Here is a 26249-nt window from a genome sequence, read left to right on the forward strand (position 1 = left end):
GCTCATATTACTATATCGTCAGCCTTACAGGTACAGGAGACGGATAGTCGAGATATCCTACGGTCATTTTTCAAAGTGCCTCCTCATCGAACAGCCTTCTAACGAGGTCGATAAAGGCTGCCAACCTAAGGCAGCCGGCAGCTTCACCAGAGTCCATTCAGTCGACCGAGAGTCATTCTGGTAGACGATAGTACGTCAGAATGAGGTCGTTCAAATTCGCCTTCGTTTTCCTTTCGCTGGTTATACTAGTATCACTCGTTTCAGCATACGCACCTGCGCGGAACACTGGGATTGCCATAAGAGCAGATGCAGCGTGTGAGTTTATTACGATATCTACAACTACTTCAAGAGTCCAAGCTGCTAACTTTTGACCCTCAACAGCCTCTTCAGGTGACTCGAGCCAGACAGACAAGCCGAGCCAGACAGGCGAGAATAACAGCGAGGCCACGGGGTCAGACAGCCAGAGCAACAGCCAGAGCAACAGTGACGAAAACACCAGCAACAAAGATAAACCCTCCCCAACTGATAACAATGGAAGCTCCAAGACAAGTGACAAGGGAACCAAGACGACCAAAAAGCCCAAGACTACAGTTGATCCCCGTCTTCCACCGGGTGGCATTGTGATGGTTACTCCTGGTCCCTTTGACCCATCGACCTACGTTAAGATCGGAGCAAACGCTACATTTGCATGGAACTACACCTCTCTCGAAATTACTCCAAGTGCCGTTGATATTGTTGCATACTGCTCGAAGAACGACCATTATTACACCATTGCTTCCAACCAGTCCGTTCAGGAAACCGGAAGCGCCGTCTGGGATACAAAGCCCTACAAAACTGCCTCTGTGCGCCTCTTAGTCGAACATTACACTCTGATTGTACACGACTCTAAGCGCGGCCCCACTGATGTTGCCCCAGCTGGTGAACTTGGTGTCTCCAGACCTTTCATCTTTGGAGTTTACGAGCCACATGACAACCCTAACCTCAAGAAGAGTACGCTTAGTCCTTGTTAGCCCCAAGCCTTTTACCTATACTAACACCTTTATAGAACGGACTATGGGCAGTGCTGCTATCTCGACCACCGATCGTCAAGCTGTCTGGTTCATGATGGGAATGGTTGGAATCACCATTGCGTCATTTACCTGGTTTGCCAGCGGACTAGGCTTATTTGCCTAAAGAGCCATGATTCCAGCCCTCATCTATTGACACGACCTTTGTTCCGAACTAAAAATATTTACAACATTTTAACTATTCTTTGAGCCATTATTTACTGATGCCCATCTGTTTGATTGAGATTGATATTGCGAGCGACGTTTTCTTCCATTTCCCTTTTCTTTTTTTCACCTATTCTTGATGCTTGTTTAACTACGGATCTAACAACGCCTTCGAAGATATAATTCCCCCTTTTTTCTCTTCTCCTTCTCCCCTTCGATAATAGTTCACTTGATAGGGCTGGGCTGGGCTGGTCGAGGCTGTATATAATCTGTCCGTCTGTATCTTTGGTGTGGAGTTTTTTGTGCTTCGGGTTTTGGTTGAAATAAGGACGTTTTTTCACGCAGAAAAAAATAAGAATGTCTTTTCAAAACAATACTAATAATCATTTCGGCCCTCTCAGTGATAGCCAGATCCATACCGCAATTAGGTTCCTGGGGCAAACATGTGGCTTTTCTTACGCCAGGCTTTCAAATTATGTACCTGCATTGTTGCTTGCGCGATCTGTAAGCACGCGCCTAGCTTTAAGCTCTGCGTGACAAACAAACCTGCATTTACCATGCGTGGCAGAGGGGGCAAGTTTGGCGATCAAGGGCTGTGGAGTTCAGCGGATGCATCCTGTTGGTGATGACATTTGTATTTTGCCCGGCTAGGCCTTAGCTTCCTGCTGTCAAGCTGCCAATTTGAAGGGGAGACTGGTATCCATCGACCGATGTTTGTTTTGCCGATACAATCAAAGTTGATTCCAAATTACGAGTATGAATAATCAACAAACTACTTCCCCATGACCAAATATCGACCCATTTTCAAAGTCAAAAGTAAACAGCGTGATATATGACTACATCACTATATTTGGATGTTTGCTTTTTGGCTAATTAAAAACATGAATTTAGATATATGTGATTAGGTAGATAGATGAACATATAGGTACGGAGTATGAAGGGGTAGTACTGAATAGTCATATGCTAAACAAATTGCGGTCCTTTGCTTAAACGACGAGCGGTGAGATGCAGGTATGTATGTGTGTTGTTATCCCAAAATGATAGATTAGTTTGCCTGGGCCTCCTGATGGCTATAAAAGTCCTGATGTAGAATGCGGTAAATGGAGATGGGAGGAAAAACAAGCCAAATACAGCGAAAGACCAGCTGGCCTGAAGATTCGCCTCTTTTCACCCGATATCTATCGATAGCCGAGTAGGATCATCGCAAGAAATCATAAGAATATGTTGTTCTATCGTCCACGTCACCAGATTGGCTGGATATGGCCCAAGGACCCTCAACCGGGAAACCCGCTTAAATGGCCGATGGGAAGAAGGTTGAAGGATGTCTTGACCAATAAAGGCCCGGATATGTTTATCGGGCGTATCGATAGAGCAAGCCCAACCCCACATACACCTCGATGGTCGAGATGGCACGATATATACAGCTATCCAGGCGATGGTGACAAGAGCATGTTACCACCTATCCTGCCATTTTCTGACCGAAAGCTGCAAAGATATGACTTTCGAACGAGAAAATATCGTAACGTGGATGAGAAGGCCTGGAGCTTCGTGGAATATCCTGATCCCGGTGAAACAAACAGTGTGAATACGCCAGTCACCGTCTGGGATGTGAATGGTATCAAATATTCATATCCCCATTGGCAGCTTCATTATGGAGAGGGGTTTGGAAATGCACACTAGAGGTTTGATGCTCTGTTGAGTGAGAGATCAGATGCATTGCGGATGGAACGGTTCCCAGGCCGTCTTGCAGTCACCGTTGGATGTAGTTACTGCCTTTGGTTTTCTTACGGTAGGAAGCTGCGCGTTGGAATTAATCATTTTTTTGCATGAGACGCATGGGGATCTCTTTATGTCCGCGTACGAGGCAAGCATATCCTATTGTAACGTGTTAAGTGAGATGTACGCGAGAGCTGATATGTATTAATCAACGCACCAGAAGATACTGAAGGTCCCACTGCCGCTGCCGTGACTGAATGCAACCCAAGATCTCAGTAGCTAACTTCGACTGGTTCTGCTGGTGACCAGTGCTGACATGCCACGTTTCTGAATTGTCTCCGGCAATGCCACTGGACATTTGAACGTGGAAAGTAGTCGATACGCTCTGTATGTCCATGCAAAACTTCTTGGTTTCGTCAGAGGGTATAATCTGCATACTGATACCCGGTATATTTTTGCTCTTGAATGATTCGACAATATCTTTCCAAGCCCCGACTGTAGATTCTAGCTTCTGTTTTTCAAGTGCGTCTTGCTGTAGAGACTTCATCTCTTCCATCTTCTTCTCTTCCTGGTCAAGGGATGCAAGGGCTTCCTCGTAATCGCACTCCCACATGTTGTTCATGTAGGGGTACTCACCATTCCGGTCCTTGAGCCTCGCATCCACCCGGTCCAGGATGGTGGTCATCTCAGGTGAATTCCAAGAAGACTTGAGGCCCTCAATCTCGGCCATGCAGCTGGGAACTGATTGAGACAGTTCCTGATATAGTTCTTGGGGGGTCTTTTGGTACTTGTCACACCCTGGAGGCTGGTTGATGATAGGTTTCAGAGGGCCTAGCAGACGCCCAGGAAGAAGGTCTCGCAGTTGGTTAATCTATGCTTGGTCAGTATAGATACATGCGTAAAAGCAAAGGCCCCTATAGACCTCGTAAATTTTAAGGCCCTTAGGGGCGGAGCGGTGCTGTATGTCCACTTACTCTACCGTGCATCTGCTGTAGGGTACAGAGAGCAGTCAGGAGCCGCCGCTCATCATCCCAGCTTTCTGGGTCCTTGGAGTCTGCCATCTGCAAGTCCTCCGCCGGTTCCGACTTGACTACACTGCCGTCTACCGCCATGCTCGGAGGAGGCGGTGCATTCGTTAGGCTGGCAGCTGTGTTATTGCTACCTGTCTGGGAATCCATCTGCAACGTCGCAGTCGGCTCTCTCTCGCTGTTTAATCACGGGTATCACTGGATGATTGGATATAAGGAATTATTCAAAAAGCAAAAAAAAGGGCCTAGCCACGGCTTTCCCGCTCATCCGCCCTGCCGTGATCCTCTACTGCTTGGTATTGCCGTCCGTTTTCCTTTTGCATGTGTTGCTCCAAAATACGTCGATGAGGTCAAAAAATAGATATCACGTGAATTAAGGTGCTTAGTAAGACCCGCCGCGGCCTTTCCCTGCGAACTTCCGACTCTTCTTGATCGCTGGCGAACTAACTAGTTAAGCGAGCTAGTCGAGACTCGCGGTTAGTTATCTCTGTTAAGGGCGGTCAACTTGCCTGAGAGACGACTTATATTCTGGGCTATATTTCCTCCTGCTCAGTGACGAGACAGGAGTTGTTGGCGGCTGTGCTGCAAAGAGGTGAGTGAAAGCCACCTTGAGGACCCACGGATTTGCCCGCTGACTGATATCATAAACTTGGCAGCTTGCGATCTCTTATCGGTGGCACGCTATCTCATGACAAACTGCATCCGACTCAAAACATTCCACTGCCTGAAGAAGACGGACAAAGAAGAGGACGACACTCAAGACGCTGTTCGCTGTTTGTGCGGTGCGAAGTTTCCACCTTAGACCGCTTTGGTATCATAGGGAACGGGGTTTACTCCAAGTTGTGGCTGGGCTGTGATGCTGTCATCGCAGTCTTTGCAGTCCTCGCCGGCAACCAGTACATCTGCTTTGGCCTCAGATGCTGCCTCTGGAATACACCATGACGGTCTAGGAAACCACCAGACAGATGGACCTTGCTATTCAACGCTGGAGAACCGCTTGCGTTCACGATCCATCCAGTTCAACACCTCGAGGACAGATGCAGCACTGCGGGAACGGTCAACAGCCAGCTCAAGGAAGAGCAGCTTGAGGAGACTACCATCTCCACCGCCTCCAAGGTACGTGAGTCTTTCCCTGAGCTGTGGATTGCTTTTCGCTTTTTGTCTGTGTTTCTACATTCTATTCTATTTATCCCATACCCGTCAGAGTTTCTTGAGCGCTCTAGGCAAGTGGAATGAAGTGCGGCATGGCCCCTGGTTTCTAGGCATCTGCTTGAGTGTCTTAGCTTGCAAATTCTCTATCGCATGCTCGCGATATACATGCTATGTATTTGTGTTGGTTTGCTTGCATAACGCTTCTAAACTCAAGAGTTTGAGATGTGGATGCCCCGGCCCGCCGCCAACAAAGATCGATGACCCGTGTCAACTAGTGTCTTACCCGATTGAGATATTTTTTTTTTTCTACAAATACCTTCATTATCTTTTCCTTCGGCGAACCTTGAATTTTGAATGCGTTTCTCTGGCTGATGAATCGCCTGACCATTACCTGTACTAATGATCACCCCTTATTCTCAGCGCCTATAACCGTGGAGTCTCCTTTGATACCTTTGACAACCGAGATGCCACCGAATTCTCGTTGACGTTGAACTACAAACATAAAGATTACAGGAATACGCGCCGCAGTCGGACCTTCCTTTGCGGCACTGACCAGAACGATTATTCGGACTTTGCTCTGGAATGGCTTATCGACGAACTGGTAGATGACGGAGATGAGGTTGTTTGTCTACGGGTTGTGGACAAAGACTCCAAGATTGCGAGTGATTCCGGCGTTGAAGAAGGCAGATATAGACAGGAGGCAGAGAAGCTACTTTCGCAGGTGATTGCAAAGAATAAACACGATGAGAAGGCCATAAGTTTGGTCATGGAACTTGCGGTTGGTAAGGTTCAGGAGATCATTCAGCGGATGGTACGTTGGTGTCTATCTATACCAGACAATGCATGTAATAACTAACCTTATCGATTAGATTCAAATATACGAGCCTGCAGTACTTATTGTGGGCACCCGAGGCCGGAGCCTTAAGGGGATGCAGGGTCTACTTCCTGGTTCTGTATCGAAATACTGTCTGCAACAATCACCTATTCCCGTCATAGTTGTGAGGCCATCGAGTAAGCGGGAAAAGAAGAAGCAAAAACGTTTGGCTGCAGACCCTGCCAGAAAGAGTTACAGTCAATTTTTGAAGATGAGTGAGTCCCGAGGGGGCTTGGGCATTGATAGTTCACCCAGTGGGAATAGCAGCACTTCCAAACTTCCTGGCGAAGAGGAAGAGACAGGCGAGCCTTCAACCGTAGCCAACACCATTATAGCTTCCTCCACCAATGGAGACACCGAGGAGAATGGCCATGATCCCCAACCTTCTACGCCAAAGGGCTCCTCCGGCGATGCCGGTAACGACGATGACGACGACGATAACGCGGCCGGAACCAGAAGAAATTCTACTGTTACAGAAATTGAATCACCTTTAAAAAGCCCTTCTTGTCCTGTCCTGGAGAGCCCCAACATGAGCGCTAATGAAGATGAAGAGGACGTTGAAGACGAGGATGATGATAACGATGGAGGTGAAGGTGATATTACCTACACAGATACAAGTTCTCGGTTGACTTCTGCAACGTCGATTGCAGATACAGACTCCAAGGGTGATTCAGCGGAGGAGACATCCGCATCTCAGTGTGGTGATACGCCAACAAACATGGAAAGCAAGGATCGTACGAGCAATAGCAATGGCAGTGCGGATGAGACCCATGATGGTGGTAGTAACATCGACCTGCCTAATTATGATGCTGCAAATGCTAGCTCCACTGAGGATTCTGCCTTAGCTCATGTCCCCGACCTTGCTGGACAACCAGTTGATAAGTCTTCAGCAACAGGGGCAACATAGTAATTTCGATCTGGTCCTGATGCTATAAAGCCATCGCCACAAATCACTTGCTGCATTGGTTATATTTCCAAGTTCCACAACAACCTATACATTGATGGCCATACACCATACCACCCGACCATCGCTTCGATATACATACTGCGCTGGCTTCCACCCTCTAGTTGGATACAAGGTCCAAATGCCCCCTCCTCCCCTCAAGGTTTTTCCTCTCATGCAGGCATCATCAGATGCTAACCCCTTAGCTCGACGCTCCACGTCCTCTGGTTTTGTTCTCTTCCCACGTAATGCAACTGTGCAATTTTGGCGTTCAGATGGCCGGGAATTGATGCCGGATATCCAGGCTCGTTGTTTCTCTCTTTTCTTTTTCTTTTTTTCTTTTGTTTCTATGAATTTTCTGTAAGAAATTTAAGCCTTTCTTTCGATTTCGCTCCGTAACTCCGTAATCCACGACGTAAACTTCGTATATCCGATTCTCATGTACAGCCCCAGCCGGACGCGACGGGCTTTCCCTTGCCTCGTTCTGTTCTCAATGTATTCAATGTACTCCGTAGACGTTTCTTTTTTTTTTTTTTTTTTTTTTTTTTTTTTTTTTTTTTTTTTTTTTTTGTTCTTACTTTTTATTTTTCTCAAGGCAAAAGAAATTCCACTGGGTTCTCATGTATATGCAGTTTACCCTGTCACAAACCTTCGGGCCATGAACACATCCTCGAAAGTCCTATCCCTGTCTCGCCTACTCTGCATATCATGGCTGAACTATTTCAAAGATGTTTCCCCAACCCACATTGGCGCATGTACTGGATCTCAAGCATCTGGCGGCTGTTGCTTGCGGGCTCCTCTGGTTGGCTTGTTGGAGGAGAGACGAGGAGGGGGGAAGATGGTGATGACTACCAGCATTCGTGTTGCGCCTCAGCCCCCTCACACCGACTGGGGCTTATTATCAAAGGATTGCGTCTTATCCGCTTCTTATCCCTTTTCCTCCCCTGACTGCTCAAAATTTGGTCTGCTTATTTCATTCAGGGGGGAAAAGCGAGGTTTCTGGTTGGTCCGATCACGTGAAGAGCGGAAAGGGGATCCTCCCTAACTAGCTAATTTCGACCTCACGCCTTCAGCCTTCGTCCACTCACTCCCTCACGGAATATTATTATTCGTTTTGGAAGATCTTTCAAGCTCGAAATTTCGTTTCTTTTGCAAGTCAAGTCCAGACGGAGATATTGAGGCCGGCCTGGCGAATAATGACAGGCCCAGGCTGCATGATTCATCCTGAAGCAATACCTTGCTTGAGGGCTGTTGACATCTCACAGGCCAAATGATTGGTACCATCAAAGGCCATTCCAAGCCACCCGCTCGAGAAGCCTGCATGGACCGTCATGGGGCCGGGCCAAGGAAGACGCATTGACTTATCCATCGGATCGGGCGGACACATCTGCAGAAGCAGGTCAAGAATAATGTGTGGAACAAGTCAATTGAGGAGGGGATACATGCTGGAACTGACATGGATCCATTACCTGGGTCAATTGCTCCCAGTGGAAGCGATTGGCATAGAGCATCTAGGGTCAAATAATAATGAGATGTGTTTCTGTCATGCATCGAAGACCGTATATCCGTGCCACAGCTGTCAACCCCAAGGCATAAGTACTTATGCTGTGGAGAAAGTGAGAAGGTTGATGCAGACTCGAATGCATGTTTCTTTGGAGTCCCTGCAACTCAACAGCCACGTCGATGTTCGCATAATTTCGAGGTACCGTCTACTTGTATCCTCAAATCAGGTCATTGGAGTGAACAAAGTAATCAACTGGTTAGCTTTTGGACTAATTGACTAGTTGGTCTCGTATAAAATCCCGACCTTTTATACTAAACTCGGAATAATCAGGCTGGACTCCTCTCTGTTTGCTCAATTGAGCGATGCTTACGGAGGACTCCGTATAGTTTCTTGTTTTCCCGGTCTTGTTGACTTTTTTCAGTATTTTCATTGATTTTATCTTCCTCTCTAACTAACTAACTTTTGCTTCCATCCTTCCCCTTTCCAGCCTATCGGATACGGCCATATGAATAATTTTCAAAGATTCCCTCCTGGTGTGGACTCGAATATTGACTTGACTAGTTGAAGCTTGCTCAGCGAAGAGCCAATCAACACTCATATCAACCCTGCTCAAAGCAGAAATACATCAAACGGGCCGATCCCTTGGACATGGCAATGATGAATTGAAGCCAATGGCCTGTTATTATTACGATCTTGTGTGTCCTTGCCTGTCTAGCGTTCGTTGTTTTTGTTGAAGCGTTGTTTTACTTGCAGTGCATCTTACACGTCCAAGTCTTGAGCGTGGTGTGGCGCATGGTGCTAACTTATGCATCCCAAGGGTATTCCTGGAATATGGCTACTCCATGCACCCAATGTTAGGAATGTTTCTTGCAATTGACCCACAAAGTACTCCTCCCACCAGCTAAGCTCAGGAGCTTCCAGCTGAGATTCAAATTTGGGCTTTTTCCATCTCGAAGATTTGCGGATTACAAAATGAATGGGCTCCCGGCCTCACCCCTCCATTGTTAGACATGGCAATGCTGATGTTTGTCTGAATCTTTTTGGCTACCAACGGCCGAACACTCTCAAGCGGCAAACATTCGTTGGTTTTGAACAGGACAATCATCTCAGCTCGACTCGCGGAGACAGTATGGCACCCTATCTCTCAACACAAGCGAGTTTCCCCCTACCTGTCGATCAATTCGAAAACCACCCAACTTCTAAAGTCCCGATTGTTCAAGTTAAAGAAGAGCTTGCGCAATTTTGCCTTGAGCTGTCCTCGGATCTAGAGGACTTCTGTGCCAAATCCGGAATTACCTCCCTTCAAATCCTCCTTGCAGCGTGGGCGATTACGCTTCGTTACTACACTGCCTCGGAATCTGTGACAATTGGGAGTATAGTATGGCATTGCGACGGGCCATGTTATAACGGGCAATATGAGGTGGGGTTGGACGATGATACGCCTCTACTTCGAGCTGTTGAACAGTTTAAGCACCAGCCAGACTGTGTCTCTCGTGATAGCAATAGCACTTCACCCGACACATTAATGGTTGATACTTTTGTGATACAAAATCTTTCAACCTCGGCGCTTCCATTTAATCACAGCCCTATCTTTAATATAAGAGGGTGTAAAATTCCCACCTCAGTAAGTGTCTTATACTGTACAGAACGTACAAATAATAACGGTGATTATCTAACATATACATAAATTGACAGCATACCATCATCGTTGACATAATCAACAATGGACGCAGGGAGCAAGTGGAACTAGACATATACCTCAATGAATCATGGGGGAAGCACATAGTCAATATGTTGAGGACCTTTGAGCAGGTTGTGGCTGAGATGCTTTGCAAACCTACCGGAAAGTTGGGAGATTTGGACCTATGCAGTGCCTGGGATATTACGACGCTGGCTACCTGGAATGGTGAAATATCAACTGAAGGATCTGACAAATGCGTCCATGATATGATTAGCCTGCGTTGCGCTGAAGACCCGAATTATACCGCCATTCAATCCTGGGACGGAAACATGTCATACGGAGAGCTTGATGAGCTTTCGTCTGCTTTAGCAGTACGACTGATAGCTTCACATCCAAGCGTTGGACCGGAAACATTCATCCCGTTGCTATTTGAAAAATCTAAATGGACTGTGGTATCCCTACTCGCCGTGATCAAAGCTGGTGCCGGATTTGTACTGCTAGATCCCTCTCTACCACTAAAACGTCTTGAAGATATCTGTCGTCAAGTCGAAGCAACCGTGGTCATTACTTCTCCTCAGCATTCTGTTCTTGCTAGCACTTTGGAAGCCCCAATGTTTATTGCCAGCGAAAAAACAATTGGAACACATACTCCGTTGGATTACCACCTAACTTCGGCTCAGCCTTCAAATCCACTTTATGCAATATTTACTTCCGGCTCCACTGGAAATCCGAAGGGAATTGTCATCGAACACGGTTCTTTTCTTTCTAGCGCCCTTGCATATATTAAGACTGTGGACTTAAACCGGACATCCAGAGTCTTGCAATTTGCATCTTATGCATTCGATGTTAGCGTTTCTGATATCTTATACAGTTTACTATCTGGTGCTACACTTTGTATCCCTTCGGATGCCGAGCGTAACAATAACCTGGTAGAATTGATTGACCGTTTGAAGCCGAATTGGATGGACCTCACCCCGTCTTTCTTGAGATCTCTCTCACCTGCGGACCTTTATACCGTCAGGACCATTGTTCTAAGCGGGGAGGCAATGACTCAAGATGTCATTACTAAATGGGATAGCGAAGTACGCCTACTTAATGTATATGGGCCGGCTGAATGTTCTATTCAGTCTACTGTCCAGACTGCTGTAGCAGCTGACCCTGTAAACATTGGTCATGCCATCACCGGAGCCTCCTGGGTAGTTAGTCCATCAGACCATAACCGTTTGATGCCGATAGGCGCCATTGGAGAGCTCCTGGTCGAAGGGTCCCACGTTGGGCGAGGTTACATAGGCAACCCAGAAAATACCCAGAAAGTCTTTATCAAAAGCACAGAATGGTTACCAGAGTTCCGAAAAGACCATCAGGCGCTTTATAAGACCGGTGATTTAGTACAATACCAGCCAGATGGCTCTATGCGGTATATTGGTCGAAAAGATACCCAGGTGAAGTTACGTGGGCAGCGTATTGAGTTAGCTGAAGTTGAGCATTATGCTCGCGAATGCTTTAGCGAAGCAAGGGATGTTGTGACAGAAATGGTTAAACCTCAATACGAAGGCGGGACCCCGATGCTCATTGCATTCGTCTATTGCCCAGAAGATCATATTGGGCGGAATGCCAGTGAGTCCAGAGAGGAAGCCATATTTGCCAAACCGGACGATTGTTTCCGTGACCGCAGTGCTAATGCCCGGGAAAAGATGGCCAATAGCCTCCCCAACTATATGATTCCAACTATATTCATCCCACTAGCCCGTGTTCCCCTTTCGGCTACTGGGAAAACGGATAGAAAGCTCCTACGATCTCTAGCTGCTGCTCTACCTCGGGTTAACCTGGACTCTTACTCTATGAATATCAACAAGTCACGAATACTACCGTCAACGGATATGGAAAAATGTCTTCATTCAGTTTTTGCAGAAGTCCTCAACCTGGCTCCAGAAATGCTCAGCATTGATGATGATTTTTTCCGTAGTGGTGGGGATTCCATTACTGCTATGCAGGTCATCACTCAGTGCCGTAAACAAGGGATTGTCCTAGCTCTCAGTGAGATCTTCCGTTTAAAAACAATAATGAAGATTGCAAAAGGGGCTACGTTTGGGGCTACGACCACCCTCTCACGCCAGCAACAAGAGGACCACATCGGAGTTCCATTTGGTTTATCTCCGATTCAAGACATGTATTTCGAAGACTGCCCTGAAGGGCACAACGACTTCAACCAAAGTTTTTTCCTTGCATTTGCCCGCCCTGTTGGAGAGGTTGAATTGACGAATGCCATAGAACGTCTCATCACCCGACATTCAATGCTTCGAGCCCGTTTCCATCGGTGTTCGGAAGGCAAATGGACACAGAGCATTTCCCGGGATGTACTGGGTTCATACCGTTTAAGGAGCCATCAATTGTCACGTAGGGAGGAAGTGACAGCTATTATGGTCAAGAGTCAAACGAGATTGAATCCTCAAACCGGTCCCCTTTTCTCAGTGGACCTCATTGAAATCGCAAACGACAAGACCCAATATGTATTTCTCGTGGCACACCATTTGGTCATCGATCTAGTGTCTTGGAGAATTCTCCTTGCTGAGCTGGAAGAGGTCCTGGAAACCGGGGCCATTTCACAAGACGTCCCCATGCCGTTCCAAGCCTGGTACCGGTTGCAATCTGAGTATGCTCAGAAATATTTGCCGCCGCAAAAGGCCCTCCATTTCAGGCCAGTACCTATAGAAACAGATTACTGGGGCATGAAAGGCAGAAAAAATATTTACGGCAATGTGATTCACGCACATCTGAAAGTCGATGAAGGATTGACGTCTAGATTGCTAAAAGATGCTAATCTAGCATTTGATACCCAGCCGGTAGAGATTCTGCATGCTTCTCTCCTGCATTCGTTTATGAAATGTTTTCCTGACAGAGAACCTCCTCTAATTTTTAATGAAGGTCATGGGCGAGAACCATGGGATAACTCAATTGATATCTCCAGAACCGTAGGCTGGTTTACAACAATCTGGCCTACTGAAGTCTTAATGGATGATAGAAAAGATGTTGTTGACTTAGTCCGTCGTGTCAAAGATGGGAGACGAAAGGTTCCAGGTAGAGGTTGGCCATATTTTGCTTCCAGATATCTAAATGACGAGGGAAGAGAAGCTTTTAATGGATACACACCCTTCGAAGTTGTTTTCAATTTCCACGGGCTTTACCAACAGTTGGAACGCAAGGATGGTCTTCTCCAGCAAGTCCCCTGGAAGTATGAGGCATCGTGTGATAACGGACCAAACGTTGTACTTCCTGGACTGTTCGAAATTACGGCTGTTATTATTCATGGCAGTCTCCAGTTCGAGTTTATGTATAGCCGAGAAATGAAGCATCAAGATGCCATTGGACAATGGATCCGAAACTGTGCTAGCTCCCTTCGTGAGGCTGTAGAAGGCTTGATAGCACACGAGGAATCTCCAACATTGAGCGACTTTCCACTCTTACCCCTAACTTATCAGGGTTTAACACAGTTGACTACGGAAGTCCTTCCTCAATCAGGGTTATCATTAGCCGACATAGACGAAATATACCCTTGCCTTCCCATGCAAGAGGGTATATTGCTCAGCCAACTTCGAAACAACTCTCATTATCAGACCCGGACTATGATCGAACTGATCTCGGCCAATGGGTCAATAAATATGGATAGAATTCGGGACGCATGGCAACAAGTTACTGACCGACATTCTTCCCTCAGGACAGTCTTCGTCAAAAGCAGCCTTTCCACCGCTATGTATGACCAGCTGGTATTAAAATCCATGCCAGCTCAGGTTAATATACTTCCATGTGCCGTTGATAATGATGCAGTTGAGATACTCCACAGGGAGCGGAGAACTTTCAGCGAACTCGGAAAACCTTTGCATCTTCTCACAGTCTGTACGAATTCGGACGGCCGAGTGCTTGCTGATCTTGGCTTTAACCACGCCATCATTGATGGTATGTCCATTTCGACCTTGCTTGAAGATTTTGAGCTTGCATATCTCGGAAAACTTCCACCATCCCAAGGCCCACGTTACAGCGAGTTTGTCACCTATATTCGGAGCATGTCACAGCAAGACACTCGCGACTATTGGATGAATTATTTGAAGACCTCTGAGCCCTGCCTATTCCCAGTTATTACTAATGGAACCTCCTTGGTCTCAGAAGAGGAGCCGAACAGTCTAGAGAGAGTTAAAATCAGCTTTGGTAACCTGTCAAGACTGCAAGACTGGTGTAGGGCACAAGACATCACTCTATCAACCTTGCTCAGAGTGTCCTGGGCTCTTGTTTTACGTTGCTTTACCCATATGGATGATGTCTGTTTCGGGTACGTGAATTCCGGACGAGAGGCCCCAATCGATGGCATTGAGGGTATTGTTGGTCTATGTGCAAACATTATCACCTGCCGATTTGACATGTCGAACGCAAGGAGAATTGCGGATATTATTCAATCTGATAAAGTGGATTTCCTCAATTCCTTGTCACATCAGAATGCCTCGCTAGCGGATATCATGCATGAAATAAATATGGCGAACCAGGCTCTTTTCAATACTGTTCTATCAATACAAAACAAATCGACTGCAGGGGATGAAAAGAGAGATTTCATGGTGGATGAACTCTATGAAGTCGATCCAACTGAATATGATATCAGTGTTAATATCGAAATTTCCGGCGCCGGCAAGAATATCGATGCATACCTCGGATACTGGACTTCAAGACTTTCTCAATGGCAAGCAAACAACGTTTCCACAACCCTAAGCCATATCGTCTCTGAGATAGTGGCCACTTCAACCCTTCCCACCGTGGGCCAACTCGATTATTTTGCTGCAGAACATAAATGGCAGGTTGCAAAATGGAACATCGATGAAGCGGCCACGGTGAATTGTTGCACACATGAAATCATACAGACACGTTCTAATCGCCAGCCTGAAGCCCAAGCTATTTGTTCATGGGATGGAAACTTCACATACCGTGAGCTTGACGAGCTATCCTCTAAGCTAGCTACAAAACTAATTGGTGCCGGCGTGAAGCCTGAAGCTATCGTACCGTTATACTTTGAGAAGTGTAAATGGGCCCCTGTAGCAATTCTAGCAGTTCTAAAAGCTGGAGGCGCATTTGTTCTTCTTGATCCATCATACCCGAAGCAACGCCTTCAGAAAATATACCATGATAGCAATGCTACCTTAGTTGTTACGTCTCAGCACCTTGCCACGGGTGCCGAACAGCTGACTGACAGGGTTATTATTGCCCATGAAGATATATCAGCCTGGGATATCGATGAAGCCTCTTTGAATATGACGTCTGTGACTCCCAAGAATGCTATGTACTCAATATTTACCTCAGGTTCTACTGGAGAACCGAAAGGTGTTATTATCGAGCATGCAGCATTTCTGACCAGTGCCCGTGCGCATACTGCTGCACTTCATTTAGACTCTAGAAGCAGAGTGTTTCAATTTGCTTCGTATACCTTCGATGCCTCGGTGTGCGAGATACTCTCCGTCCTTCTTGTTGGCGGCTGTATTTGTATACCTTCAGAGCAGGACCGTTGGAATGATATACCCGGAGCCGTAGCACGGCTCGGTGTCAATTGGATTTTTATGACGCCTGCACTGGCTAGGTCTCTAGATCCTTCTCGCTTCCCCTCCCTGAAGACCATGGTGGTTGGAGGCGAAGCCATCACCCCTGTCGAGACGCATCTTTGGTGTGATAAATTACAACTGCTGCTTGCCTATGGCCCCTCGGAGTGCTCGGTGATATGTTCCGTTACAAATCCTGTAGCAACAACCACAGACCCTCGAAATCTTGGGCGTATCTTCTCTGGCTCTTCTTGGATAGTGGATCAAAATGACCATAATAAATTAGTTCCTATAGGTGCTGTTGGTGAACTGCTCATTGAGGGGCCGCTTATTGCCCGTGAATATATCAACCGCCCAGAAAAGAACGCCGAGGCATTCATAGAGGATCCATCTTGGCTGTACAATTTCCGATGGGGACAAGGGTCGCGGTTTTACAAAACAGGCGATCTGGTCCAGTATGCTATCGACGGCACAATTAGATATATAGGGCGGAAGGATACGCAAGTGAAGCTTCGAGGACAGCGACTTGAACTTGGGGAAATTGAACATCGCCTGCGCAGGACTTTCCGAGGCGCCAAAGATGTTATTGTCGATGTTGTTCTCTCTAGTATCAAGAAAACGCGGATTTTAATCGGCTTTGTGTACTGCGGGCATACAGAGACATCATCGCTGGACAGATTGTGGGATAATCCATCGCAGGAATTTAGCCTGCTTGTGCAAGAGGCAAAGAAAAGTTTGCAAAAGGAGCTCCCAGGCTACATGATCCCGGACATGATCCTCCCGCTGGCAAGCATCCCCCTGACCAAGAATGGCAAATGTGATAGAAAACTATTGCTAAAAGAGGTTGAGGCAATGTCCGCCGAGTCTCTCCTCATGCTCAGTAATGAGACCCTATCAAAAAGCATGCCATCGAATGCCATCCAACGGAAGCTCCAGAGCCTTGTATGTCAGGTGCTCAGTCAACCAGAAGACGGTGTAGGGATGGATGATAGCTTCTTCCATCTCGGAGGAGATTCTATCAGCGCTATGAAGCTGGTCGGCGCTGCCAGGTCTGAGAAACTCAGAGTAACTGTTGCCGATATCTTCAAGTACCCTCGACTTGAAGATTTGGCGTCTGTTTTACAGCATCATTCGAATGACCAGACTGGATCGATTGAGCCATTCTCGCTATTGGGAAGTGGTGAGGCCCGCGAATCCATTATCCAACAGGTTATCAACACGGGTTCTGTTGAAAGGGAGGAGATTGAAGATATTTACCCCTGCACTCCGCTACAGGAGGGTATGATGGCGCTCAGTATTAAAATCCCTGGGGCTTATACCATGCAGCATGTTTTCCAGCTGCCAGAGTCAGTTGATACAAAGCAACTTCAAGAAGCATGGGATAAAACTATCGACGCCCACCCTATCCTCCGAACACGCATTTATCAAGGTGATTCTGGAAATGCCCAGCAAGTGGTTGTTCGTGAAAAGTTCTGTTGGCAACAATCAAGCAATTTGAATTCCTATCTTGATCAGGATCGAAAGCGGCCAATGAGGCTCATGGAACCTTTGATTCGGCTCGCCTTGATCAAAGAACAGGCCGATACTCCTAGTCAATACATGGCATTGACACTACATCATGCTCTGTACGATGGATGGTCAGAGTCCTTGCTCCTGGGAGCTGTTGAAGCAGCATACCGCGGCGAAGAATTGAAACTAACACCGTTTTCACCGCTCATAAAACATATTTCTGATGGTCATGAAGCTGCTGGCAACTTCTGGCGGACCCAATTCTCTGATATTAAATCCGCTGCCTTCCCTTCGCTGCCATCAGAGAACTACTCTTCTACCCCTAGCGCTTTCATTCAACGGTCAGTTCGTCTAGGATCCATCCATCGGAATGGCTTCACTCTCAATTCTCAGCTACGGTTAGCATGGGCCGTGGTCATCTCTCAGTATACAGCATGTGAGGATGTTGTATTCGGCGTGACCGTCACTGGACGAGATGCACAAGTGTCGGGAATTGAAATGATGACTGGTCCTGCTCTTGCGACTGTTCCTCTCCGAGTACGGCTACAGTCAAGCATTAATGTCAGAGGCAACCTACAGCAGATTCAAGATCAATTTGCACAATCCATACCATTTGAGCAGTTTGGGCTGCAGAATATTAGTGCTCTAGGTGAGGATGCTGCTGCGGCGTGCCGATTTAACAGCCTGCTTCTGGTTCAACCGTCTGTGGAGGACTGCAAGCTAGATATCTTCAACAATTCTGTCGCTGTACCTGATCAATCAACCTTTGATACCTATCCCTTGACTCTCCAGTGTACTTTGGGAAGGGATGTCATTGATATTCAGGCAATATTCGATGCCAACGTACTGCCTCATGAAACGATGGAGAGAATCCTCGATCAGTTTGCCCATCTTTTCGAGGAAATATCAAAGAACATAGACAAGCCCATGGGTACAATTGGTTTAGTCGGCCCAGAGGATATGAGAATGCTGAAAGAGTGGAATGGCAAGCCACCACAGAAACAGGATTTACTTACTCACGAGCTTATCCAAAGACAATGTGAACAGCAACCTGATGCCCAGGCAGTTTGTGCCTGGGATGGTGACCTCACATATGGCCAGCTGAACGACCTTAGTGGACAACTGGCGGCGTACCTAAACGGACTTGGAGTGGGCACGGAAATGATCATTCCACTCTGTTTTGAAAAATCAAAATGGACAACAGTTGCCATGCTTGGAGTGATACGGGCCGGTGCTGCATTTGTTCTTCTCGATCCCTCTGCGCAGCCAGTCCAGCGGATGTCAGAAATGTGTCAACAAGTCAGTGCTAGCCTGATTCTTTCATCTGCAAAATACGCCTCCTGCCTCCAGCAGCTCAGCTACCAAGTTGTCACCATTGCAGAGGCAGAACCTATCTGGACTACAGATATCAGCACCTGGCGGCCGCCATCTATCAGTCCCAGCAATGCGATCTACTCCGTATTTACTTCCGGCTCTACCGGAAAGCCCAAGTGCATCACTATCGAACATCTTGGATTTTCCAGCAGCGCAGATGCAAACAGGGAGATACTGGGCCTAGGAAGCAAGACGCGTGTCCTGCAATTTTCTTCATACTCTTTTGACGTCTGTATTGAGAATAACTTAACTACCCTGGTGGCTGGTGGCTGCATATGCGTGCCTTCAGAAGCAGATTGCAAGGGGGACCTGGCGAAATCCGCCCGAGAGTTCAAGGTAACCTACGTAGATTTGACACCTTCGGTTGCCCGAATCCTTGAGCCCGAGGATATGCCAACCGTTGAAATTGTTATCCTGGGTGGAGAGGCTATGGCATCTGAAGATATTGCTCGTTGGTCAAAGAAAGTCCGTTTAGTCAACGCCTACGGTCCAGCCGAGTGTTCAGTCACTTCTACCATTCAGCCAGACGCCGGGCATCAGGAGAGCCCAGCGAATATCGGACATCCATGTGCAGCCAGATGCTGGGTCGTGGATAGACATGACCAATCAAGGCTACTTCCCATTGGGGCCATTGGTGAGTTGATCATTGAGGGTCCAATTGTTGGTCGTGGTTATTTGAATAATGCTGCAGCCTCTGAAGCGTTCATTGAGGCCCCGAAGTGGCTCTCCACTATTAGGGAGGGCGAAAGTTATCGCATGTATAAGACTGGAGATCTTGTCCAATACAACTTTGACGGGACTCTTACCTATATCGGAAGAAAGGACCTGCAGGTCAAGCTTAATGGGCAGAGAATCGAGCTGGGCGAGGTTGAGTCTCATGTTCGGCGGTGTTTCCGTGCCAGCCGAGATGTAGTTGCCCAAGTGGTAGCTCACAGTCAACTCGGTAATAAACCACGTCTTGTTGCATTCGTCTGGCAAGGGCACGAGCAAAATGGCATCGTGAAGGGCGAGGAACCCTCATTGTTTGAGAGTCCTAGTGACCAATTCCGTGCCGATGTAAAACTGGCAGAAGAAAAGCTCCGACAGTCTGTTCCAAATTTCATGGTGCCAACTACATTCATACCCCTATCCAGGCTTCCTATTGCTGCATCTGGAAAGACGGATAGAAAAGGCCTACTGACTGCGATGCAGGCGTTATCGCGGGAAGATATTCAAGCATATTCCCCGGTCAGAGAGAAGCGACCAGTGTCAACAGATATGGAACGGAAAATTCAAGCAATCTGGGCCAAAGCATTAAAAATGAGCCCTGCCGATATAAGTGCTGGAGACAGTTTCTTCCAGCTTGGAGGCGATTCGATTACTGCAATGAAAGTTGCTGCAGCCGCCAGGACAGAAGGTGTTTTCATCTCACTTCAAGATCTCTTCCAAAACGCTCCTCTCGAGAAGCTCGCCAAAGCCGGAGAGGTCAAAATAGACGTTGCGGATGAGCCGATTGACTGGAAGAAAGAGGTTGCTGTCTGCCCAGAGCTTGAGATGCCCCTGAGCAAATTCTCTCCTCGTCAATCCAGCAGCGACAAGATCGAAGTTATTCTCACCGGCTGTACCGGCCTTTTAGGCAATGAGATCCTCAAACAGCTCGAGGCAAGTGCTGAGATCTCGAAGATCCACTGTGTAGCCATCCGAGCAAAGGGAACAGGAGTTGCAAGAAAAGGTAACCTCAACTCCGAGAAAGTTGTGACATACACTGGCGATCTCTCCCTGCCCCGACTTGGTCTATCAAAAGAAGACGAAGAAACGATCCTTGCTCGCTGTGGAGCAATTATTCACTGTGGCGCCCTGGTATCCTTCGTTCAGGGGTATCAAACGCTCTACGGCCCCAATGTAGCGTCTACCAAGGAGCTTGCTAGGTGGGCCATGAAGAGATTCATCCCCTATCATTTCGTCTCGACTGCGGGAGTGGGCCATCTCAGTGGCGCCGACTTCTTCGACCAGGTCTCTGTCTCTGAATACCCACCGCCCACTGACGGATCGGACGGATACACTGCATCGAAATGGGCGAGCGAGGTATACCTGGAAAATGTGAACGAGAAGTTCGGTCTACCAATTTACATTCACCGGCCTACTAACATTCTCGGCACTGCTACGTCTCAGATAGACGTAGTTAACAACCTGTTGACATATTCCCGCAAGATGAAGATTGTGCCTCGCTTCATAAACTGGACGGGATATCTGGACCTGATCAATGTCAAATACGTTGCCTCGGATATCATTGAAAGTGTGCTGAAATTGGGACCTGCTTCCACAGGCAGATACCAGGTGGAATTCATACATGAGGGAGGCGAGATCGTTGTGCCTATACAGCAGTTGGGGGAGTATTTGGGCCAGGAAGCCGGTGGCGCTGCATTTGAGACTGTGACCTTGGATGAATGGGTTGCGAGGGCGAATGAGAGCGGAATAAACCCATTGGTGAGCGAGTATCTAAAGGACTTGAGAGACCAGGAGATTGAAGTATCCCTTCCACTGGCTAAATGCAATCGCACGATGGAGGCGTTGGCCAAGTTGAACATGGACGTGGGAGTCAAAGGTACCAACGGCACAAACTGTTCCAGCACAAATGGAACAAATGGAGTAAATGGAGTTCACTGAATCTGCGGGAAACATGGATGTATTTTTTTTAAAAAAAATAGATTGCTATAATATTTCCTTCAGCTATTCTCAGTTAGAGAGTCAGGTAGACCATGTCTTGACAGTAATTAGTAGGGTATAAATTTGTCCATCTATAGATCTAATCATAACCTATATAGTGACATTTCAGAAGATGGCATCGTATCACATAATATCAATAATATCATAACGCATAAATATTCCCAACCAAAACCGCCAGCCCCCAACCAGCGAGGAGTAGGACAAAATAGCAAGAATAAGAAGCGTAGCACCTAACCATGCAACACCGAAGAGCGAGAAAAACAGTATCCGAGAAGTGGTACATCTTCACCATTATCGTCACTCTGAGCGATTTCAGCCCCCTTTTCTACCTCTGAGCTTGTCAAGGTTTCCTCTATTGTGGGGGAAGATGCAGCGAAGTAGTCAAAGCTATTTCGCCTTGGAGACGAAGGCTGGCTGTCATCATCCGATTCTTCGTCCAGATCATGAAGAAGTTCAGGTGGCTGCTGGATGTTGTCTCTAGTATAGTGATTATAATCTGTCTCTTCTTCTGGTTCTGCATCGGAAGGGGCAGAATCTAGTTCGTTGTATAGTGTTGAAATGGAGCGCTTTCTCTGGACAGCACGGTTGTGGGCATCCAACATGAAAACGATGTCCTCTCCGCAGTCTGATCCAGATCCAGAGCTGCAGCTGCAGTCTGATCCGCACTCGTCATAATCATCATCGTCGTCGTCGTCAAATTCGTCATAAACGTCGTCATCATCTTCACTGTCAAAGTCGAAATCGGAGGTAGGATTCCCGTGTGTATCATGAATGTTGTCGTTGTTGAAAGTCGTTACAGCGTTTCCAGCATTAGCATAGCTAACAGCCTGATTGAACCAGTCTTCCTGCTCGTTCTCTGCCTCAGCCAGGTCTGCCATGAGGCCATCTAACATGTTTGCATGTGCGGTGAGGACCCTGAGGTTTCTATCAGGCTGTCGAGCGGCGTTCATCAGCTTATGGCGAGCCACCTGGGCAAGAAAGTAGGTCTGAGAGAGGCTCATGTTGCTTTGTTGTCTCCTGCTCGTCGATGGCGATGTTGACTGTGGTGGGAGAACAGAAGGAGAACAGGAATCCTCGACGGCGTCCGCCATGATGATATCCCCCCCTTTGCTCATGGCAGATTGACTTTCTGACTCAAAATGGCGGAATGCGCTGATAAGATAAAGGGAGCCAGACAGAGAGCCCGTAGATAGCGTTATCGGCGGCTCGTTCACCTGCAACTCATTTACTGGGTGAGCCAATAGCGATGGGAGAGAGGCTTAACCAAGGAGAGTTCAGGGGTTTTAGGTTGATTCCTAGGCAATCTGCGCCGGCAACGGGAGGTCAGAACACAGGTTTAAGAAAAAGTGGCAAGGAAGAAAAGCACGACGAACATACCCAGCACGCACGGCGAGACGGCGCCTTTTAAAGAATGCAGCGAGCGTATTCTGGCAAACAGGGTGTGCGGGATGTGCTACCAGGGCTCCCCGACCCTGCTCCATCCATCCGCGTTATGATGTAATGGGTTCGCGGCAGAAGCAGGAAAATCCTGGTCGCCAAGCGCGCAGCCGACGCGAAAAGCCGGCAGATGCAGGCTTAGTCACGGAAGACGAACTGCTATAGCAGGGCTATTATACTTCCCGTCGGAGGTCGGTTGCTGGAGTTTGTCGAGACGCAGCTGTTGCGGCTGTTGAATGTGAGGTTGAAGTCGAGGTCGCGGAGGAGAAGAAGAAGACGCAGACGAAGACGGGCGGGTGACTAAGCGCCGGCTCTATCTCGACCTCACAGCTTCGGCGGGCAACGATGATAGTCAACTACCAGCAGAGCACCAACAGCTGCTGCGAACGGACGAGACAGTGATACCCAGAGATGCTGGCCTCCGCCTGGCTGGGCGACGGCAATGGGCTGCGTACTCGCCGTAGCATCAATGTCCTGCTTGATACCCTTGAACGGCCACGGTCTAAAGTTCAAGATCAACGGGCAGCAGCATGAAACGAGACTCTAGACTCAAGATCCAGAGCCCGTGAAGATGCAGAATCTGCGGACTAGCTCTGTCAAAGATACCAGATGACCCTCCATACCAGTGTAACTCCCGATGCGATCCAGACTCGGATCCTCTATGGGAAGGGGAACGGCAGTTTGGTACGCGCCCGTGGGACAGCTCATTCAGGGAAGCCATCTCGAGTTCGCGCCTGGCTTTGCAGTGGCGTCCATTGAGCCTCGGATATTGGACACTGACTGGCGCGCTGGCGACAGCAAGGTAGTTCTGGTAATATCCCGATGACCCGGTCAACTGTTTACAAAAAAGTGCGGTTGCGTGGGCTCCCGAAGCTTATACCAGAGCTAGAGAATCGAAATAATGTGGACATTTCAAAAGCGAATTCTCCTATTTGATGGGAAAAAAAATCTTTGTATCACTGGTCGGCGGCAGTGGGGTCATCTTCGGCATTTGATTGCGCGGAGTATCCATTTTGTCCGGCGCAGCTCGAGATAGCTACTTGGATCTCGGAGTAACTCGCTGTTCTAGGCCTACACCACTACAAAGAGCTCTGGTCCTCTTCACAGATCAAGTTCCGAGACAAGATCGAAGGACATCGACCACTCATATCCCACCACCAAAGATGCAGGGAAGTAAAAGAAAAAGAAAATACGAGATATCACTGCTACCTAATTTCCCGTCCATGGTTGCTACGCGCAGCTCGGCTGATCTGAACCACCCAACCCACCCAGACCCAGCCTCGCGCGGATGACGGACCTACCACAGCATGCAAACCTTCCAGCAACCAACTCACCTTAACCTGACTGCGCAGGCTCCTTATTTCTCCGTTTGGTTCCACAAATTTGCCAACAAAAAAGACACAAAAAAAGTCGAGATGCGGAGGATGACCTGCTTAGTCATATTTACTGCGTTACTAAGCAAAATAAGCTTAAAGGGATGACGTCATCCCGTGACTTGCGGCTCTCTGTGAAAGCAAAAAGGAAAAATATTGTGATTTTGATATTGTTCAGTTATGCCGATGACCTTGCCACAGAGCCAATTTGGGCATGAGGATCCTTGGGTGTGTTAGCAATTGTGTGGCTTCGCTGTGGATGGCAGGAGGTATGACCAGCTCTTCACGGGCCACGTCAAAGGGGGCCAATTGAACCCCGTAACTCTTCTTCTAGAGTACTGCACAAGAGGAGCTAGATAAAAATACATTGCAGGCGGCAGGGAGCTAGCCCAATCTCAAAGAAAAGCCAGCTCCAGCCTCTGTTGAGCCAGAATCGCCTCCCCCAAAAACATTCGCAAAGTCCAGCCTAGGTGCTTCCTCCCCCCTCCTGGGCGCCTCGGGGGTGTCACGCTTCCGCCTCTTCTCCAAATTCGCCTTGGACGGGAAGGTAGGAAACATCTCTTTGGGCTTTGGCTTGGGATCTTCACGAAAGTACGGGTGGGACAGACATGACTTTGCTGTTGGTCTGGCTGCCGGATTGAGCGCGAGCAGGTGAGAGAGCAGACTTAGGCCTGCAGAAGTAAGATAGGGAAACTTTGAGCGAGATAGTAGCGGGATGGCCGGGCCAGAAGGATCAGAAGAAGACGGTGGGAGACGAAGTGATTTGGCGTTAGGGAGGGAGCGAAACCCTGGCCATGTCTGGGATGTTGGTGGCCCGGTAAGGGCGAATATCTAACTGTATCAGCAGGTAACTCACTTCTAACGAGACGAAAGACGGTAGGGAAGACAGAAGATTTACCTCTGAGAGTTGGGCTACTTCGTTCTTGCCACGAAGCAGAGGCTCCTTGGTCAACAGCTCCCCAAATATACAGCCAATGCTCCACATATCGATCTCGGTACCGTACTTGTCTGCTCCCAACAACAGCTCTGGCGCCCGGTACCACAGCGTAACAACCAGCTGCGTCAATTTCGGCGGTGGATCGCCATAGTACCTCGCCATTCCAAAATCAGCCAGTTTGATCTCCCCACGGTTGTTCATCAGTAGATTCGAAGTCTTCAGATCCCGGTGCATGATCCAATGTGAGTGCAGGAACTCAGCTGCACCGAGCACCTGAAGGAGGACCGTCTTTGTCTCGGAGGGCAGGAAGGGCTCTCTCATCTCGTCTAGTAGGCTCTTGAGGTCGTGTTCGATGAAATCCATGACCAGGAAAACGCTGCGGGAAAGCCGAGTAAGGACAGACAAGGAGGTTAATGACTATCAATGTATCTGGGCTTTTCACCAACAACCACGAGCTAAAAGGGGGGAAAGGGCATGGCTTACTCGTCCACTGCGTCGCCCATGACCACTTCACGCAGCTGGATGACATGCGGGTGTCTCGAGGCAAGCAGGGTCTGTATCTCGCGCAGGCCGGTGACGGGGAATCCATCGTACGCGTTCTCCATCTTGAGCTTCTTGATGGCCACGATCTGGCCTGTGGCCGTCTCTCTGGCCCTCGAAACCCAGCCGTAGGATCCTTCTTCAATTGCATTCAGGTTCTCGAAGTTGTCGATGTGTCTGCAGGGCCCCCATTCCGGGGCTGGAAACTGCAGCAGCCTTGCCGGTGGTGCAGGTGCAGCGCCAGCATCGTCGGGGGTTTCATTCGACAGCCGGCGTCGTTTAGTAGGCGGTTCACTTCCATTTTCTGGCTTATCCGGCTGTTTATCACTGGGCTCCGTCGATTGTTGTGTTTGTTGTTGTTGTTGTTGCTGCTGCTGCTGCCTTTCTGCGATGAGTCGCTGTCGCTCTGCCTTTGCGCGCTTCTTTGCCTCCTTCTCCTGCTTGCGCCGCTGGAGTTCGGCCTCTGTCTCCGGGTTATCGTCTGCCCATCGAGATTTGGCAGGGGCTGACATCTTCGCGGCCTTGTCTTCACTTCTTCCTGTCTGTTCTTCGAGCTCTCGGGGCTACGGAGTTGATGTCTGGCCGGACTTAGGATGTTCCGCTGGGAGGATAAGGCCGAAGAGCCCCTCGACACAGCGATATTACGGATGACATCGACCTTCTACACAGGCACTAGAGACCGCGGAGTGAT

The 26249-nt window shown here is 48.2% G+C and overlaps 6 protein-coding genes across 6 annotated transcripts; 3 read left to right on the top strand and 3 right to left on the bottom strand.

Moving 5' to 3' along the window:
• Nucleotides 1-200: 200 nt before the first annotated feature.
• ARB_05128 (uncharacterized protein) lies at nt 201-1173 on the top strand (the record flags this gene model as incomplete). Its single annotated transcript, XM_003016789.1, has 3 exons — nt 201-315; nt 382-990; nt 1046-1173. 3 exons carry the CDS (start codon nt 201-203, stop codon nt 1171-1173), a joined length of 852 nt encoding a protein of 283 aa, XP_003016835.1.
• A 1962-nt stretch (nt 1174-3135) lies between these two features.
• On the bottom strand, nt 3136-4105 carry ARB_05129 (uncharacterized protein; the record flags this gene model as incomplete). Its single annotated transcript, XM_003016790.1, has 2 exons — nt 3136-3798; nt 3902-4105. The coding sequence occupies 2 exons, from the start codon at nt 4103-4105 to the stop codon at nt 3136-3138; spliced, it is 867 nt and encodes a 288-aa protein (XP_003016836.1).
• A 538-nt stretch (nt 4106-4643) lies between these two features.
• Nucleotides 4644-7969, top strand: ARB_05130 (universal stress protein family domain protein; the record flags this gene model as incomplete). The annotated part of the gene is made up of 7 exons (XM_003016791.1): nt 4644-4732; nt 4906-5075; nt 5218-5500; nt 5528-5918; nt 6043-6887; nt 6919-7284; nt 7372-7969. 7 exons carry the CDS (start codon nt 4644-4646, stop codon nt 7967-7969), a joined length of 2742 nt encoding a protein of 913 aa, XP_003016837.1.
• A 1435-nt stretch (nt 7970-9404) lies between these two features.
• On the top strand, nt 9405-21211 carry ARB_05131 (nonribosomal peptide synthase, putative; the record flags this gene model as incomplete). Its single annotated transcript, XM_003016792.1, has 2 exons — nt 9405-10052; nt 10124-21211. 2 exons carry the CDS (start codon nt 9405-9407, stop codon nt 21209-21211), a joined length of 11736 nt encoding a protein of 3911 aa, XP_003016838.1.
• A 290-nt stretch (nt 21212-21501) lies between these two features.
• On the bottom strand, nt 21502-22362 carry ARB_05132 (uncharacterized protein; the record flags this gene model as incomplete). The annotated part of the gene is made up of 1 exon (XM_003016793.1): nt 21502-22362. One exon carries the CDS (start codon nt 22360-22362, stop codon nt 21502-21504), a length of 861 nt encoding a protein of 286 aa, XP_003016839.1.
• Nucleotides 22363-24465: 2103 nt separating this feature from the next.
• ARB_05133 (uncharacterized protein) lies at nt 24466-26070 on the bottom strand (the record flags this gene model as incomplete). Its single annotated transcript, XM_003016794.1, has 3 exons — nt 24466-24912; nt 24938-25394; nt 25502-26070. The coding sequence occupies 3 exons, from the start codon at nt 26068-26070 to the stop codon at nt 24466-24468; spliced, it is 1473 nt and encodes a 490-aa protein (XP_003016840.1).
• Between the last annotated feature and the right edge of the window lie 179 nt (nt 26071-26249).

Source organism: Trichophyton benhamiae (genome assembly GCF_000151125.1).
Source record: "Trichophyton benhamiae CBS 112371 chromosome Unknown contig01989.5, whole genome shotgun sequence".
In the NCBI taxonomy this organism is placed as follows: domain Eukaryota; kingdom Fungi; phylum Ascomycota; class Eurotiomycetes; order Onygenales; family Arthrodermataceae; genus Trichophyton; species Trichophyton benhamiae.